The following is a 17,046-nucleotide window of genomic DNA, read 5'->3' as shown; positions in this document are numbered from 1 at the left end:
CACAGCCGCTCATCGCCCGTCCTTCCCCCCGCTGCCCGCCCGGCGCCATTTTGTCGCCTCGGCGCCGCTCGCCGTGGCCCCGCCAGGCGGCCATTTTGTGAAGCGAGCGGCGGGGCGGGGAGGTGCGGGGGGCAGCTCCTGCAATACCGCGGGCGAGGCGGCGCTGTGGAGCCGGAGTCGGCGGGGCCGGGCCGTGAGGGGCAGCCCCCGGCCTCCTCCTCCCCCTTTTGTCAGGCAAATACCCTCCCTTTTCTTGCTTACTTCTCTTTTTCTCTACAAAAACGTAGTGCCCTTAAAACGCCGGGTGGAGGCCGATCGCCTTAGCCTCGGACGAAGCAATCCGATAAAGGAGATTAAAGTATATTCCTCCGGCTGGGCTGTGAGGGAAAGTTTAGCCGCACGGAGAATTAAGGGATTTATTAATTTTTAGGAGCTATTCCCCCCTCCTCCTCCTCCTTCCAGCTTTTTTCCCAGTGGTAAATCACCGAGGTCAATAAGCCACCTTTAAAACGGGATAACCTCTTGAGAAAAAATGACCTTTTTTTTAATAAAACCGCTCACCTATGGGCTCTAATGGACACTCCAGCAAAATAAAGATGTAATGTAAGCTGCTTACAGGTAATGTAATGTAAGCCAGGTCTGGGCAAAATTGTTAATTTTCGGGAAATAGGGCTGCGGGATGCTGTAATCGCTGCTGATACGATGAAGGAAAGCTGGGATATAAAATGTCAAAGCCCCACTTGCAGGCGTGTGCTGTGCATCTATTTTCAGAAATGGGGTGGGTTGTTGGTGGTTTTTTTTCCCTTGTTTTTTTTTTTTTTTTTTAAATAACGCAGTGTATCACTTGCAGCCTGGTAACACGCTTGCGTAAACGGCTGCATCAATTTCGCCTCATGTTATCGAAAACACGGCGTGCTTTAAAAATATATTGTGGTGCTGGGTGTTTCAGTTTTATAGGGAAAGTGGGAAAAAAGGAGAATAGTGTTTTGTTTTGTTTTTTTTATACATCCTGCCTGTGCTGCATAATGAAGCTGGAGAAATTCAGGGCTTGGGCTGCTCCCACAGTAATCCCTGCTGGTTTCCCCCCTCTCCCTTAGCCAGCAGGATCAGACCACTTTTCATTTAAGAAATGTTAGGTTTTTAGGTTGTGTCGAAGACAGGAAAGTGCAGAAAATGGGTCCGAACGCTCTGCAGGGAAGGATGACACTGCAGCAAGCCAGCTGGGTACGGTTGCGATTAACCTGGGTCGACCAAAGGAAAAACCCAGTTTTCCTCCAGCTCTCTCCATCCCATTTGGAAAAACAAACCAAAACAAAACATCAGCAGCAATAAGCGCCCAACCCTCCTCCCAGCACCTTTTCCAGCCAGCAAAGCCCCGGTGGCTGCTTCAGCCTCAGTTTCCCCTCCTGCAGTGTTTCCCTCTCCGCAGCCAGCTCCTTCCCGGCACCTTGAAGGCGGTGATGGCAGAGCGAAGGCACGCGAGGAATCCAGCTCATCTCTCCCTCTCTGGTTTTTGCATTTCTCACGGCTGACCGGGGGGGGATGCCGGAGAAGGCCCGTTTCCCTTTATGGGCTCACTTTCCTTCTGCTGCGCCAAAATCTTTGGCTTGCAAACAAAACCTGAAAAAAGGCCTTATTTGTTACAAAGCAACACTTCAGCCACTGATTTAAAAATACTACGGCCGTGCCTGTCAGCTCCTCCCTTAATTTAAAAGCTCTTTTTAAAAATCAGGCGGTCCTTTGAGTTGCAAGGAAGATAACCTTTGGTTGTATTCCTGGGAGCAAATTGGGCTCGCAGTGGGGTATGGTATCGGATGCCTTCACTGGGAAAGCCCAGGGAAATTTTATCCCCGGGCCGCACCCAGCCTGAAGTGAAGAAATATTTGCATTTGCTTCTCCTTGGAGGGCAGCCAGGTCCCTCCCCGCTCTCCTTGGCCTGCCAAGAGGGATTGCAAGAAAAGACGGGCTTATTGCAGCAGCCCAGGGAAGGGCAGGGCCCAGCTGGTGCGATTCGGAGGCGTATGATCCTCTTTGCCCTTTTGCACCGCCACTGGAAGGAGACGAGAGAGACCTCGAGCGAGTTTTATGCCTGGGTGGTCTCGGGGGGGGGGTGTCTCTGCAAAGCTTTGGGGGGCTCCCAAGGAGAACAAGAGCTTCATATTGCTCCGTGCATGATTTGTATTTATTATATTTTTGCTAGCAGACCTGGGCGCCTGCAAAAGCGCTTGCAATGGGGCGAGGAGCCCGAGGACGGGCTGAGCCGTCGCAGCCAACGTGGGCTTGCTCGGCAGCAGGATGGGACCCAGCTCCCGCAGCCCCACCCCTGCGAAATCTCCTCCACGCAGCTTGGCCGGTGCTAGAAATTCCTCGAGATCCTCCCGGGGGAAAATGCGGGGCCATGCTTTTCAGGCTTAGTGACAGTCCCTGCGCCTCAGCTCATAATGCTTCTCCCCTTATCTGAGAAGAAAATGGCTTAAATCAGTCTTTTATCCTCTTACCTCCATGTCCATCCATCCCTGTCCCTTGTCATCCTCTGTTCCTGGAAAAATATGCCAAATCTGACCACTTCTGCATCCCTTCGCCGCACCGCCAAACTCTCCAGTTGCACCTTGCCCTTCTCCTCGCCTTTCAGCATTTTCTCCAAGGCTTCATGTCGATAAAAACTTTTCCCTGCCTGCCTCCGGCCAAAAATCACCACAGTCCCGGTGCTAACAGCCCATCCTGGCTTGCTCTGCGGGGGAAATACCCGACCCCTTCCCACCGTTAGCTCTGCAGAGGGGTAGCGTAGCTCTCTGAGCACCCAAGGGTGCTGCGCAGAGGGTTTAAGCCAGCGTGCAATGCCATAATGCATCCAAAACACCGCTCAGCATCGGTGTTTCCATCCTCCCTGAAAACCTCGCTTGGAAAAATACCCGTATTGCCAAAAAACGGGCAACCCTTTGCTCTCTGGGGATTCCCTTCCCCGCCCCCTTTGGCCACCGCCAAGTCTGCCCACGTCTTTTTATGTTTTTAGCATCATTTTGGTGCCTGGTTTTCCCCACTGGGCGAGAGGCTTTGGAAAGTGAGAGCTGACTTCGAGCACGGGACTTCCCCGGCGTGGGACACGGGGGTATGCGGTGTCCCCACCCAGCCGGACCCAAAGCCACCTACTTACGTGACCGGGACAGACTGCAACTTTACATTAACATCCTATTTATAAATAAGTTTATAGTGAGTTATGACCTGATTGATGGGCCGTAGACACACATTACGAACGTTGAGCAATAGGCTTTGTAGATGGGGAGAGTGGGCAGGAAATAGTTGCGGGGTTGGTGTGATTAATCAACCAGCCCGCCGGACTCCAGTGCATACATTAACCATACATTAACTCTTTCATTCATAAACACAGCACGCACGTATGGCTGCTGGTTTGGTTGTTGGGTTTTTTTTTTTAGCAACTCCCTTTTTTCATCAGGAAAGCATTAAACATCATCTCAGACGCTCTTGCTATTTTCTGCTCTCGATTTGTGGCTTTTTAAGCACTTTCGGTTAAAAAGAAAACCCCTCTTTCTCCAGCTGGTTTGCAACGCCCTCGCAAACAAAACCGCTAAGCACCAGTGACACCAGTTGCACAGATGTCAGGCACGCAGAGAAATGGTCTAATTTCTGACGGTTTGGGGCTTGGACTGAGAGAAGATCAAAAAGCTTCCAACGGCAGAGCGATATTATCTTGGATAACATGCAAAAATGGGGCTGTCGGTCTTTCCTGGCATCCCGGTGCTGTCGGATATAGGAGATGGCATTTAGCCGGAGTTTTTCTGCCTGAATGGGGGAATTTGTGCTCCGGCTGCCCTCTGCCGGCTCCAGGAGTTGGTTGAGATAGAGCCCAGGCAGTGCAGGCTGTCCGCAAAAAAATAAAACCACCACCAAACACCCTTTCATCAACACCACGGCACATCGCAAAATCCTGAATCAGGCCCCAAAAAACGACCCTCTGCTCTCCCCCAGGGTGACAGCGGCATCTGCCAAATTGCTGCACCCCAAAATCAGCCACGTTATCGTCCTGAGCGACCTGACTCTTGCCACGCCTATAAAATCTTAGAAGTGGCTTTTTTTCATATTTTTAAACTTGCATTTTATGGGTTTGGAATGCAGGGTGGATGAAAGAAACGAGGGTTTTTAAACTCGGGGTTTTATTTAACTGCGAGTAACTAAATCAGTGCCCGCTCTCTGTGTCACCGCAGAGAGAAATGTTTAAGTAAAACCCCAAGGAAGCTCAAGAAGAAAGAAAAAACACCCAAGGAAACCAAACCGGCCACGGAAAAGGAATTTAAAAAAAGAAATAAGTGAACAAAACCTCAGCTCCTCCGCCACCGCTGCTCTGCCAGGCCTTTTTATGTTCGTAACGAGCGCAGAGCCATGCCAGGACACTACATCTGCGCTTCGCCTGGCCAGCCTGGCAGGACGGGGGTCCGGGTACATTTCGGTGACAAAAACTCTGGTCCTGCAGTTATTTGGGGGTGCAGCGGGCACCTGGGACCGGCTACGGGGTGCATCCCGGTGGGTGCACCCCCTTTTTGGTGTCCGGTGCTGGAAGATGGAGGTTGAGCCGTGGGGTTTTAGCAGGACGACTCGTTTCGCCGGCGGACGTGGCAGGACTTGCAGAGGAGGTGGTCGTCCAGGGGGTAGCACCCATTCTCCGTCGGCTCCGGCGACAGGGGCGTCCCGCAGCTCTGGGGGCGAGAGGGGAAAGGGAGGCCATGCCTTAGGGATCCCTGTGCTGCATTGCATGTGAGATACCATGCCATTGCGTCCCATCTTTCCTGCAAAACCCACCAGTGCTCGGAAGAAGCAACAAACAACATCAAAAGCGTGAAAAGCTGAAGCTCTCCTGGCCGAATGCATCGTCCTTTTCACCTGATTTATTTGTTTTTCCCCCTCCCTGTCGCAAGATAACTGGTGGCTAAAAAATAACCCTGGGTGCTGCGAGCCCTGTGGCCGTGCTTTGCAAAGACTCGGTGCCAAACCCCTTGGCTTTTGGGGGGCACCCCCAGCCCCGTCGGGGCCGTACCTCGCAGCGGTAGCAGCTCTCGTGGAAACTGCGTCCCAGGCACTCGATCTTGTAGGTGTCCTTGTCCTCGCGGGGGACGATGGGGTGCTCGCAGGCACTGCAAACCACGGCGTATTTCCTGATGGGAGCAAACCAGGGTGGCGTGAGTCCTGTGGGGTGATGGGGATGAGCCGAACCCCCCCCAAAGTGGGGGATGCTCCCCTGTTTCTGTGCTCCCCAACCTGTAAAAGTCAGCCACGCAGTACACCTCGTTCTGCTCGTCCACGGCAAAGCTCTCGGCGCCAATGGCCCGGCCGCAGGCAGCGCAGGAGAAGCAGCCGGGGTGGTAGCCCTTGCCCAGGGCACGGACAATGCGTTCCACGATCAGCCCCTGGCACTTGGCGCATTTCTCCAGCGTGGCCTGGGGTTTGGGGACACACACCGTGAGATGCCAGCTCCCCCCGCGAGGGACTGCATCTCCCGCCACCCCACCCCCCCCCGAGGGTGCTGGTTGTCCCCGAGGGAGGACGGGTACCTGGTAGCAGGCATCGCACATGGGGCGCCCATCTTTTTGGTAGTAGCGCTGGCCGGCCAGGAGCCGGTGGCAGGTCCGGCAGGTGAAGCAGTCGGCGTGGTACTGCTTCCGCATCGCCTCCACCGTCGGCTCCCGGGGCCCCACCGCTTTGTGGCAGAAGGCGCAGATGTCTGCGGGAAGAAGGGAGAGGGGTTCAGTGCCACATGCCTCGGTTTTCCCAACTGGGGATGAGCCCACACTGCACAGCTGGGTCCTCCCCTTACCTCTGGAGCCATCCCTCTCTGGGTAACCATTCGCATCCTGCCACTGCGGTTTGCCTGCTTGCTCCTGGCAAAATTTGGGCGGCCTCAATTCGGCAGGGAAGGCGGAAGGGGCCTGGTGAGCGGGGGAAGGCGAAGCCATGTTACATTTATGCTCTTGCAGGTGGGGAAACTCAGGCACTGGGGCGACTGCACCCCATTGTCCTCACCTGAAGGGTGGCGGGTGCCGCCAGGTCCAGTTGCTGCAGTGCCGGACCCAGCGCCTCCGCGGACAAGGGCTGGGGCGCTTCGGAGAGGACGAGGACCGGTGGGGACGAAGGCACAGGGGCCGCTGGGCGGGTTTCTGTGGCGAAAGCCAGACACGGTGGGTTTAGAGGGGGCAATAATGTCCAATAACACCCCATCGCAGTAACTCCCTGACAGCTTTGCAGTAGCGCTTGCCGACCTGCCCCAAAAGCAAACGCCATCCCAGCCGGAGGGGACAAACAGTGCCGATAAGCGCCTGGCAATGGAGAGCAAACACAGCCCTTCCCTCGCAGCCGGATCCATCCTGGGATGGGTGCGGGGATTTGGGGAATAACACCCCCCCAAAAAACCAAATCCCCTCCTGCCTGCACGCGCATCCTTTAGCAAAGGATCTCCGCAGCATCCTCAGCACCATCATCATCCTCCCAGCACCGCTCGCAGTCCCCCGCGGACACCCCTCACCTCCGTTGAGCAATGCAGGGGGCTGCAGCGGTCGGGTCTGGGGGTGACGGGTGCCCGGGACCTCTGCACCGTCTGGCCGCGTCTCCCTTTGGGTTTTCTCCTTGGTGGCCGCCTCCCTCTGTGGCGGCACCAGGGTGATGAAGACGGACGAAGCGATCCTCTTCTCCGCTTTCCCCGGCAGCATCGTGAAAGCTGCGGAAGGGCTGGACCTGGGTTTGATTTGGGGGAAAATAAGATAAAAGGGAGCGAAACCCGCGGGTGCACCGGCAGCTCCTGCAGCCGCGCCGCCCTTCGGCCTCAACCCGCCTCCCTCCTCGCCCTCCCGGAAAGGGAGAAGGAATGAGCGTCCCTGTCCCACGTCACGGCAATAAATGGTCTCGTGCCTGGGAGGACACAGGGTAAAGGGTCCCGATGAAGCAGCATCCGAAATCTCCCATTTCCGTGCCTCTGTGACCAAACCCCACCCTTTCGTAAGCATTTTAACCCCCTTTACTTCCTCTTATTGCCCCCACCTGGGATTAAACTCCCTGCGGGCAGCAGGAAAAACCCACCTTTCCTCTTAAAAATGGGGTTGTAATAGGATCTGCTTTTGCAAACCATTTTTTGGGGTGTTTCTAGGTCCCCTGGCTCCCCGTTCCCTCCCTGCTTACCCCTATTTCCCCCCTAATCACTTCCAGCTCAGAGCATCCCCCCCTTGATGGAGAAACCGGGGCATGATGCCACGAATCGCTGCGTCCCTGTCACTGAAATGGCCCCCAAGCATCGCCCAGCGGCGCAGGCAGGATGCGCCCGACCCCGATAAACCCCGCTCGGGAAGGAAAAGGGCTGTTTATTCAGCTTCCCAATGGGAAGAGCAGCCGGAGAGAAGCTTCCCCTTCCCAAACGGGATGGTTTGGGGGTGGGGGGACAGAACCCTGAGGCTTTAGCCAGGGCGCTGCGCCGGTGAAGCAGGATTCATCCCTGAGATGAATCGGCGGCCTGAAAAATACCTGTGTGATGAGCTGCCCGGTCTCATGCCCCGGTGTGGGGCAGCTCCGCTCCCCCAAAATCCCACTCACGGACGTCTGTGCATCCTTTCGGGGGGGTGGCCGGTCCTCCCGTGGCGGGGGAAAAGCTTCGGGACGGGCACGCTGGTGACTTCAGCCTCTGACTCAAGCAGGGGAAGGGATTAAAAAGAAAAAAACCCCGGGCGGCTTCGCTCCCTCCTTCCCTCCCTCCCCGCCGGCGAAACCCCAAACGGGCTCCGGCGCTGCCAGCCTTCGCCCAGACGCTCAAATCCTCGCCCGCGGGAGCCGCTGGTTTTCCTCCTCCCTGGCCCAGCTGCTGCAGAAAATAGGGGGGAAAAAAGTAATAATCATAAAAAAACAACCCGAAAAAGAAAAAAATCTCCGGGGCTAATGGGAACCATGTGCTCGTCGCATTCCTCTTTGTGCCGGGGCTGACGGGATCCCGGCGGCCCCATCGCAGCACCCCCCCTCCCCGGTTCCCTCCCCAGCCGGGGGCCATCGGGGTGGTTGAGGCTTGAGAGGTGCACTAATGGGGTTTCCCCCCCCCTTTTTTATGGGGTCCCCCCTACCACGGAGCTCCATCCTGTTTCGGGATGGCCGAGGCCATGTTGGGAAGGCCCCCCCCCCTCGCCCCGGTTTGCTGCAAGCATCGCCCCCCCAAAATCTGCTGGGGTGGGAGCCCAGGTGGGACCGACGGAGACGGGGCCACTTATGGGGCACCCCCACATGCTCCCCAAAATTGGGATGGGACATGGCCCTCCTACAACTGTCCCCGACTCTGTTCCCAGCCCTGGGGACCTCTTGGAGAGCGCTTTGAGGATGCCCCAGGGGGAAGGGACGGGGGGGGGGGACGACGACACAGCCTTTGGTGTCCCCTTGCCCCTTTCCCGAGTGGCCTCGCTGTCCCCTTGTCCCTTACCTGGGGGGTGGCCTTGCAGCCCCCCCCGCAATCCCCTGTCCCCCACCGGGTAGCCCCACAGCCCCCTGTACCCTACCTGGGGGTGCCCTGTCCCCTAAGTGGCGGTGGCCCCACCGTGTCCCCTCCAACCTGGGAGCCCCCCGTCCCCTACCTGGGGGTGGCTCTTGGCCCCTTCGTCCCGTCCCAGGGCGGCTCTGCGGTCCTTATCCCATTACCTGGGGGGGTCCCGTGTCCCATCTTGGGGTGTCCCCTGTCCCCTACCTGGGGGTGTCCCCAATCCTATACCTGGGGTGTCCCCTACCTGGGGGTGGCACCTCTCCCCTACCCGAGGGGGGTGGGTGGGTGTCCTACCTTGGGAGGGGGGAGGTCCCCTACCCGGGGCGGGGGGGGGGGAGGGTCGCCTGCCCGGGGATGGCCCTGCAGCCCCGCCTGCCCCTCGGGGGGTGGCCCCGTCCCTGTCCCCGTCCCCTACCTGGGGAGCCGGTGCGGGTCCCTCCGTGCGCTCCGCGGGCGCGCCCTGCCCGGCGCGGCGGGGGCAGCCGGGGGGGCAGAGCCGCCCGGCATCACCGCCCCTTCCTCCCTCCCTCCTCCTCCTCCTCCTTCCTTCCTCCTCCCCCCTGCCTGCCCCACGGCCCCGGGCAGAGGGGGGGCGGGGGCACATGTCCTTAGGGTGCCCCATGCACCCTGGGGTGCCCCATAGGTCCTTAGGGTGACCTATAGGACATGGGGTGCCCCATGCACCCCCCTAGGGTGCCCCATATGTTCTCAGGGTGCCCCATGCCCCGTGGGCCCCTCTGACTGCCCCATGCATCCCAGGGTGCTCCATGGGACCTCAGGGTGCCCTCTGGCTGCCCCATAGCCCCTCGGGTGCCCTTATGTGCTCTGGGATGACCCATGGCCCCCCCCCCCGGTTGTCCCATGGACCCCCCTGGTTGCCCCAGGCACCCTCAGGGTGCCCCAAGTCCTCAGGGTGCCCCGTACAGCCCTGGATGCCCCAACACCCCTAGGTTGCCCCATGTGCCTGGGGGTTGCCCCATGTACCACCCCATACACCCCCAGGATGCCCATGTGCCCCTATACAGCCCCAGCTGGCCCCCTATGCCCCCAGGATGCCCCATACTGCCCCAGCCCCCCTCCTGCTCCCCACCAGGGCCAGGGGCGGGTCTTGCCGAGGGAAGCAGCCGCTGCCGAGGCCTCCTTCCCTCTCCGAATCCTGCACCCCAACTGCGCAGGGCCTGGTGCCCCATAGCACGGCACGGCCAGCTGCAGCCAGGTGGGGAAACTGAGGCACGAGGGCACCTCTCAGCCGGAGGGTCACCCTCTCCGTGCCTAAGTTTCCCTTCCCGGGGAGGAACCGCACCACACACCTCCTCCAAAAAGCTGCACCGCGGCCGTCCCTGAGCCACTCTCCAGCTCACTCTGCCCACGGATTTTGCTGGAAAAAAACTTTATTTTCTGAGACTTATAAGCCCCCGGAGGCCTTTGCACCGCAACAGTGCGGCCCTGCAGCCACGGAGGACGGGGACATCCGTCAGCTTCCCGCATCCCCGGCAGGACGAGGGAGCAAACCCCCAGCACCACTGCAGCCTTGCGGGATCCCCCAAAAACCAGGGTCCATGTGAGCCTCCCCCCAACCTCCCCCACCCCACGGGATGGGGTCGAGCATCTTCCGAGAGCCCCTTTTCCTTCGTCCCCATGGGGGATCTGCGACAGGGAGGGTTTGGGGGGTGTCCACATTTCAGGGAGCCGGGCGAAGCCACCCTGAGTTTCTGATGCCCGGTTACACCCCGCGGCTTATCAGGATGCCTCCTCTGATCCTGATCCTGACCACCTATCCAACCGAGACTGCTGGGTGAAATCCTACGGGAGATGGAAGAAGAGAAGCAGAAAGGCCCCTCACCGTGGCCTCAGGGCTGCCACCAGCCCCTCACCCTGGCGTCGTGGCAGGGAGGTGACCCCATCTCACCTGCTGCCGGCATGCCTCCAGCATGACGCCGGCGCGGAGCAGGCACCAGAGCTCTCCCAGCAGCGAGACAAGGACGTGGAGGACGTCGGTCCAACGGCCGACGGTGAGGAGGAGGATGAAGAGGCCTCCCATCCGTACCAGCACTGTCTGGTAAACTGGCCGCCCGCCGGTGCTCTGCCGCGGCTCCTCTGCAAGGACGTGGCATCGGGGCGGCCGCCGCAGGGGGGACCCTGTCCCCTCCCCAGCCCCATGACCGGGGGACGCCGTGCATTTCAGGGATGCTATGGGGTGGCTTTGCATACAGCCCCGGGACACCCCATGTGCCCCTGTACAGCCCCAGGATGCCCCACACTGCCCCATATACCCCCAGGATGCACCATATTCCCCCTATACAGCCCCAGAATGCCCCCTGTGCTCCCATACAGCCCCAGGATACCTCATACTGCCCCATATAACCCCAGGATGCCCCATACTGCCCCATATACACCCCCAGGATGTCCCATGTGCCCCCATACAGCTGCAGAATGTCCCATACTGGGACATACTCCCCCCCCCCAAAAAAAACCCTATAATTGGGGGTTCAGTCCCCTTCTCACCTTGCATGTAGATGACCAGCAGCGTGTAGCAGATGGTGAGCGGCGTCCAGAAGCGGACGGCCTCCGCCGTGGAGAGGAAATCCTGGTTGATGAGCGCCACGGCGGCCAGGTCAGCCACGGCAAAGGTGATGGCCAAAGCGTTCCGGAGCAGCCGGGGGATGCCATGACCGGCGGCGAGGAGGAGGATGCAGACGCCGCAGTAACGTGCTCGGCTGTGCAGCTCGTAGAGGGTGCAGATGTGGTGAGCCAGGCGCCGGGCGTAGGTGGCCAGCAGCCCCGCCAGCCCCGCTGCCAGCGCCAGGTTGCAGGTCCCGTGGGGAGCCCCTTCCAGCAAGAAGCTGAGGCTGCAGGACACCCCGCAGCCCAGCGAGTACTGGCACAGCAGGTAGAGCTGGCTACTGTGGGCGCCCTGCGAGAGCGGGACGGCACCGTCAGCCGCTGCGGAGGTTGCAACGCAGCAAGGGGATGCATGGCCGCAAAGCGATGCATGGCTTCCTCCGTGCTGCAGCCTCCCCATGACCTGCATGGGTGTTGCAACCAACAAGGGAATGCACGACTGCAAAGCCATGCATGGTCTTCTCCATGCCGTCTCCCCTGTCCTCCCCACGGGTGATGCAAAGCTGCAAGGGGATGCACAGCTGCAAAGCAATGCATGGCTTCCTCCATGCTGCAGCCCCTGTAGCCCCCACGGGTGTTGCAAGCAACAAGGGGGTGCACGGTATAGGGGCCGTATGCGGCATCCTGGGGGTATATGCAAAGCCACCCCATAGCATGCGTGCGTGCATGCAAAGCCATGCATGGTCTTCTCCATGCCATCTCCCCTGTCCTCCCCACGGGTGTTGCAAAGCAGCAAGGGGATGCACGGCTGCAAAGTGATGCATGGTTTTCTCCATGCTGCAGCCCCCCTGTAACCCCACAGGTGTTGCAAGCAGCAAGGGGATGCACGGCTGCAGAGCGATGCATGGTCTCCTCCATGCTGCAGCCCCTATAGCCCTCATAGTTGTTGCAAATCTGTAAGGGGATGCACGGTTGCAAAACAATCCCCTTGCAAATCTGCAAGGGATGCACAACTGCATGGCTCCCTCCACACCACTGCCCTGCCTCAGTTTCCCCTGTCCCGTCTCACCTTGCCAAGGGAGAGGATGGTGGAGACGGCACGCAGGGAGAACTCCAGCACCACCAGCGCGGCCACGCGGGAGCCCACCAGTGCCAGCACACCCGTCAGCACCGCCACGTGCAGCGGCTCCAGCACCCACTGCTGTGCCTGGATCGCCTCCTTCTTCGCCTGCCTCTCCGGGTTGCTGGGGACAGCAAGGGGGACGCTGAGCCGGACGGGATGTCCCCTTCCTCCTCCACCACCCCAAAATGGGGTGACAGCCTCGGAGACCTCCCCTGTGCTTTGCAGTGGAGAGAGGAGGGTGCAGCCCCTGCCCTGCTCAGGCCACCGCTAGCACCCATGGGTGCTGAGAGCTGCCTCCCCAATAGTGGATCCCAAAAGCAGATCCCCAAAAGAAATCCCCCCGGGGGGGAAGAAGAGCTGGTGCTTACTTCAGGCACTGGATGTAGAGGTAAACCTTCAGGAGGCTGCAGAGCACCGAGACGGCGCAGGCACCCACCAACCCTGTGGGGAAAAGGCAGCAGCGGGTCACCGGCGTTCCCCAGGATGTCCCCAAGCCGTCCCCATGCCGCCCCCGGGGGCTCTCACCTTGCAGGAGCGCATCCAGCAGCGCCCAGCCCCACGCCAGCCCGGGCAACGCTGGCAGCCAGGACGTCGGAGAAAACATTTTCGGTGGAGAGGAGCCCCGGCGTAGTCGGGCCCCGGCTCCAAGGTCCACGGGGTGGAGGCTGGGAGCGGCCCCCCTGGCTAGTAAATCATTGCTGGGACAAGCGAGGGCAGCTGGAGCCCTGGCCAGAGCAGCTGAGCCCCAGCTGCGCGGTGGAGGTGAAAATTAAGGTGGCAAGAGGGATGCAGTGATGGGATGCACATGGTGGGGCTTGGGGACCACCAGCATCTTTAATCCCCCTGCCCCGGGGGGCGGATTGCCATCATCCTCTCTGGCCTGATGCATCGCAGCGTTTCAGGTCCCGGCTTTGCAGGGCATGAACCACCCCCCCCCACTCTTAGCACTACCCCAAAGACCCCGAAACGACGCCAAAAATAGAAAAACCCCTTTATTAACGGCCGCGGCGGGGCCGGGAGCCCGTCCTACGGCCTTGGGGGCTGCTGGTGCTGCACCATCTTCCTAAGCTCGTCCCAAAAGAAGAGGCTGAGGACGGTGTGGGGGCCGAGGCGGAGGTAGACGGCGCCGATGCCCTTGTACAAGCCCAGCAGCCCCTCTTTGCTGGAGATTTGCAGGATGCAATCCAAAAAACCCCGGTAGAGCTTGCCCTGGGGAGAGAGGAGCCGGCTGCGCACCCCTGCCGGATGCAATCCTGGGAAAAGCCGTGTGTTCTCCCCGTCTTTTACCGAATGGCCTTACTGTGCCGTCGGCGTCCACCGGCTGGTTGTAGAGACGGGTGCTGACCACGTCGAAGGGCGCCATCGTCACCGCCACGGCCACGCCGCTCACCATGCCCCCCGCCAGCACCGCGGCCCAGCTGCCCTCCCTGAACCACTGTGGGAAGCAGGGGCCATCAGCTCTTCCCCCCAAAAAAAGGGGAGTGGGGGGGGCTGGCGGCGGCCGAATCCGGCGCGTGTTCCTCCTCACCTGGCGCTCGCAGACCCAGTCCTTGGCGGAGGTGAAGGTGGCGAGCTGTGCGGCCGAGCCCACCGCCACACGGGGCACGGCGCCCGTCACCCCCCGCCACAGCCCCGCCACCCCGTGCTGCTTGTAGATGCTCTCGAAAGCCCCGGAGATGCTCTGGGGAAGAGAGGAAATTTGGGAAAAGCAGGAATGGTGCACCCCAGTCTGGCAAAATTTCCCACCCCGGTGTGCAAAACCCCGTTGCTCGTCGGTGGCACGAAGCCACCCTGGCTCCGGCTGGGTGACACTGATCCCAAGGGGTGTCCGGATCCGGTGTCATGGCTCCGCATCCCAGTCACCCCCTCCCCGTCTTCGCACCGTTATTTATAGCATCTATATGGGGCCGAGCTGCCAAACAGCAGCTTTAAATACCCAGTGGCCAAAATAGCGTTGCCCTCACCGGGTCCCGGCGCGTGCACGGCCAAGGTGCCACCGAATCGTCTGTCGTCCCCCCCGCCCCACCCCGTCCCTGCTCACCTCGTGGTTGTGCTGGTGGCCCACGGCCACAGCCGACAGCGTCTGGGCTTGGAGGTGGGTCTTGACCTGGGTGGGGGACACAACGCCGACTGACGAAACCCCCCGAGCCCCCACCGGGACAGGCTGTGGTTCCCCCCCCATCCCTTCTTAGCAGCTTTTGGGGGTGTCTTGAGCCCCTCCGGCAGGTGTGGGGTGCCCAGATGTATTGCCAAGCGGCGCCTCCAGACTTTGAACCCCATTTCCCCCCCACCCCAGGGTAAAGGGCCCCCACAAACGCTTGCTGCAGCTCCCCTCTTGAGCTCTGCACCCCCAAAAAAGGGAGAGACCCCCCAAAAGGGGGAAAACCACCCCTATTTCCTTATGAGGGGGTTCTCCACTCGGATTTCGAGGAGGGGGGGATTTAGGGGTGAAAGGGGGGGAAAGCATGCACAAAGCAGCCCCACATTTTTGGGGGTATGAAGCAAAGCAGCGGGGAGAAAGGATGCACCGAGCCGGTGTTTACAGGATGCAGCCAGCTCCGGGCTGGCCAAATCTTTGGGGGGGGGTGGGGGGGTGGGGGGGTCTCCCCGGAATGCCCCCCCCCTCCTTCCACCCCCCCACCCCCCGATGCCAAGGGCTTCTGGGGCAGAGTGGCACTCACCAGGTACGCAGGGCTGCCCACGAAGGCTCCCACCGCCCCAGCCACGGCCCCGGCGGCCACGGTGCCACCGGGATACCCGGTCCAGCCGGCGTCCTCGGCGCGGGAATAGCAATAAAACCGGACGCCGTTCATCAGCCCCTGGTAGAGGAGGCTGGCGGCCAGGCCCTTCTGCAGCCCCCGCAGCCCGTCGGCCCGGCACACGGCCCCCACCGCCCGCAGCACCCCCCGGTAGGGCCGGGGGTAGGTCCCGGGGGGCTGCAACTCGCCCTGCAGTTGCAGCCGCGTCTTGACCACCTCCAGCGGGTTGGTGAGGACGCAGGCCAAGCAACCGGCCGCCGCTCCCAACACCAAATCGGTAGCCGGCGGTACCCCCCCGGTCGGGGAACCCGGTGCGACGCGGGGTCTGTTTTGGGGGGGATAAGGGAATTCATGCAGGGAGGCGGGGGGGGGCCCGGGGAAGGGTGCGAGGGCCCCGGTGCCCGCCGCCATGCAGCACCTGCCTGCGGGGATGGCCCCAGGCTCCACCTTCCCCCCCCCCACTGCGGGGAAAAAAAAAGGGGGGAGCAAGTGAGCGCCGCCTCCTGCGAACCAACACCCCTCCCCCCCCCCCCCCCCGCAATCCAAAGCCGCCCCCCAATTTGGGAAGGGATATGGGGCAAAGGTCAGGCCTGGGGGTGCGTCGCCCCCCGCACCGACGCACGCCCGGCAGCCAAATCCTGGCCGGGCAGCGTCGTCTCACGTGACTTGGCGGTGCCCCGGCGCAAATAGGGAAAAAAAGGGCCGTTTCTGCAGGAAAAAAAAAAAAAGGCGCGATAAAATTGAAATAAAAGCCGAGGAAGGGCGGTGTCGGGGGGCACACGCAGCCATCCGCCCCCCCCCCCCAGCCAGCTGGATGAACCCCGGGGAGGGCATGAGGACTGGCCAACTCATTGTGCTTGTGGCTGGGGTTCAGGGGGGCTTGGGGGGGGGTCTTGCCCCCTTCTCCCCGTGCCAGCCCCTCTCGGGGTTACCGAAATGCTTTGCAATTGGCACTTCCCAGGCCAAAAAGCTGCAGGGAGGGGTTGCTGTCTGTCCCTGTTCCCCCCCCGCCATGGCTTCCTATTTTTAGGGCTCCACGGTGACCCCCCTTGGGACCCAGGTTTATACCACGTCATAGCCGTGGCCAAGCCACTTCGGTGATTACTGGGGTGGGGAACCCCCAAAGTCCCAAAGTTCCCCCCCCCCCCACGGCTGCCCCATCCCTGATATCCCCCCAAAATCCCCCCCTTTGATCCTAAAAGGCGAGGGAGGGTCAGTGGGGAAGGTGGGTGCCGCTGGGGGCTGGCCCCGGGGCTGTTTATTCCTTGTCTAGACTGGGAATTTCTCCCGGATCCAGGGATAAACGGGGCCGGAGCGTCGGGACGGATAATTCACGGTTGAAGCCGTGAACGTGCCCCACTGCAGGGTTAACGCCACTGGGGTTCAGCGAGGAGCCGGGACGCACGTCCTCCCCCTTCTCTCCAGCCTAAATATCTCCCTCTCCCTGCCCCAAAGCGAAGCCGAGGCTCGAACATCATGGGGGGAGGAGGAACGGCAGCCCCCGGCCCGGGAATTCCAGCCAGACGCACGTTGTAGGGCCAAATCTGAGTTACCAATGAATATTTATTTGGGGAGGGGGAAAGGAAGCAGACGTATATACATATACATTCAGTCACATACGTTTCCTCCCAGAAAAAGGCCCCGTGAACATATATTACATGAGAAGGTCTCCAGATTATTATTATTTAAAAGCTGGGGTCATGCCCCAAAGGGCTCGCTGTGGAGGGCAAGCGGCGATGGGTCCTCGCTGGCCTCGGATGCAGCGAGCCAAGAAGATGAGGACAGGTTTGGTGGCAGCCGTGTGACAACGTCCCTTAGGACACCTGAAGAACATTGGGATTTGATCTCTTCTCTCCCCCAGCACATGGGGCCAGCGTCCAAACCTCAAACTGGCTTCCGAGATCTCCTAAAACCGCGCCGGGATATTCAAGGCCAAAGTTTTGGCCCCGGTCCTTCTTCCGTACCCTCAAATCTCATCGACAAGCTGGAGAGTGGTTTTGTGATGTCCAGAGGCGCGCGGTCCTGGGAGGAGGAGGAGGCAAAGCGGTGCCGTACTTGGTGATTGTATTAGCAAGGAGAAAACATGC

The 17,046-nt window shown here is 60.5% G+C and overlaps 3 protein-coding genes across 4 annotated transcripts; all 3 read right to left on the bottom strand.

The window, feature by feature from the left end:
• Positions 1 to 4,155: 4,155 nt before the first annotated feature.
• FBLIM1 (filamin binding LIM protein 1) lies at positions 4,156 to 8,996 on the bottom strand. Of its 2 annotated transcripts, XM_076355963.1 has the most exons (9): positions 8,931 to 8,996; positions 7,522 to 7,855; positions 6,533 to 6,741; positions 6,034 to 6,167; positions 5,828 to 5,939; positions 5,565 to 5,734; positions 5,272 to 5,450; positions 5,051 to 5,168; positions 4,156 to 4,712 (listed from the first exon to the last, which is right to left on the bottom strand). In XM_076355963.1, the coding sequence occupies exons 2-9, from the start codon at positions 7,545 to 7,547 to the stop codon at positions 4,599 to 4,601; spliced, it is 1,062 nt and encodes a 353-aa protein (XP_076212078.1). In that variant the 5' UTR covers positions 7,548 to 7,855; positions 8,931 to 8,996; the 3' UTR covers positions 4,156 to 4,598. The 2 variants fall into 2 exon arrangements, with proteins under 2 accessions (XP_076212078.1, XP_076212077.1); XM_076355962.1 differs by lacking the exons at positions 7,522 to 7,855; positions 8,931 to 8,996 and having other exon boundaries at positions 6,533 to 7,129.
• Positions 8,997 to 9,651: 655 nt separating this feature from the next.
• TMEM82 (transmembrane protein 82) lies at positions 9,652 to 12,856 on the bottom strand. The gene is made up of 6 exons (XM_076356221.1): positions 12,726 to 12,856; positions 12,569 to 12,641; positions 12,147 to 12,321; positions 11,021 to 11,429; positions 10,425 to 10,612; positions 9,652 to 10,318 (listed from the first exon to the last, which is right to left on the bottom strand). Exons 1-6 carry the CDS (start codon positions 12,802 to 12,804, stop codon positions 10,256 to 10,258), a joined length of 987 nt encoding a protein of 328 aa, XP_076212336.1. The 5' UTR covers positions 12,805 to 12,856; the 3' UTR covers positions 9,652 to 10,255.
• A 319-nt stretch (positions 12,857 to 13,175) lies between these two features.
• On the bottom strand, positions 13,176 to 15,436 carry SLC25A34 (solute carrier family 25 member 34). Its single transcript, XM_076356222.1, has 5 exons — positions 14,882 to 15,436; positions 14,242 to 14,307; positions 13,729 to 13,881; positions 13,501 to 13,635; positions 13,176 to 13,409 (listed from the first exon to the last, which is right to left on the bottom strand). Exons 1-5 carry the CDS (start codon positions 15,368 to 15,370, stop codon positions 13,227 to 13,229), a joined length of 1,026 nt encoding a protein of 341 aa, XP_076212337.1. The 5' UTR covers positions 15,371 to 15,436; the 3' UTR covers positions 13,176 to 13,226.
• Between the last annotated feature and the right edge of the window lie 1,610 nt (positions 15,437 to 17,046).

The sequence above is a fragment of the Aptenodytes patagonicus genome, chromosome 19 (assembly GCF_965638725.1).
Source record: "Aptenodytes patagonicus chromosome 19, bAptPat1.pri.cur, whole genome shotgun sequence".
Classification (NCBI taxonomy): domain Eukaryota; kingdom Metazoa; phylum Chordata; class Aves; order Sphenisciformes; family Spheniscidae; genus Aptenodytes; species Aptenodytes patagonicus.
This window is presented reverse-complemented; position numbering and strand designations above follow the sequence as displayed.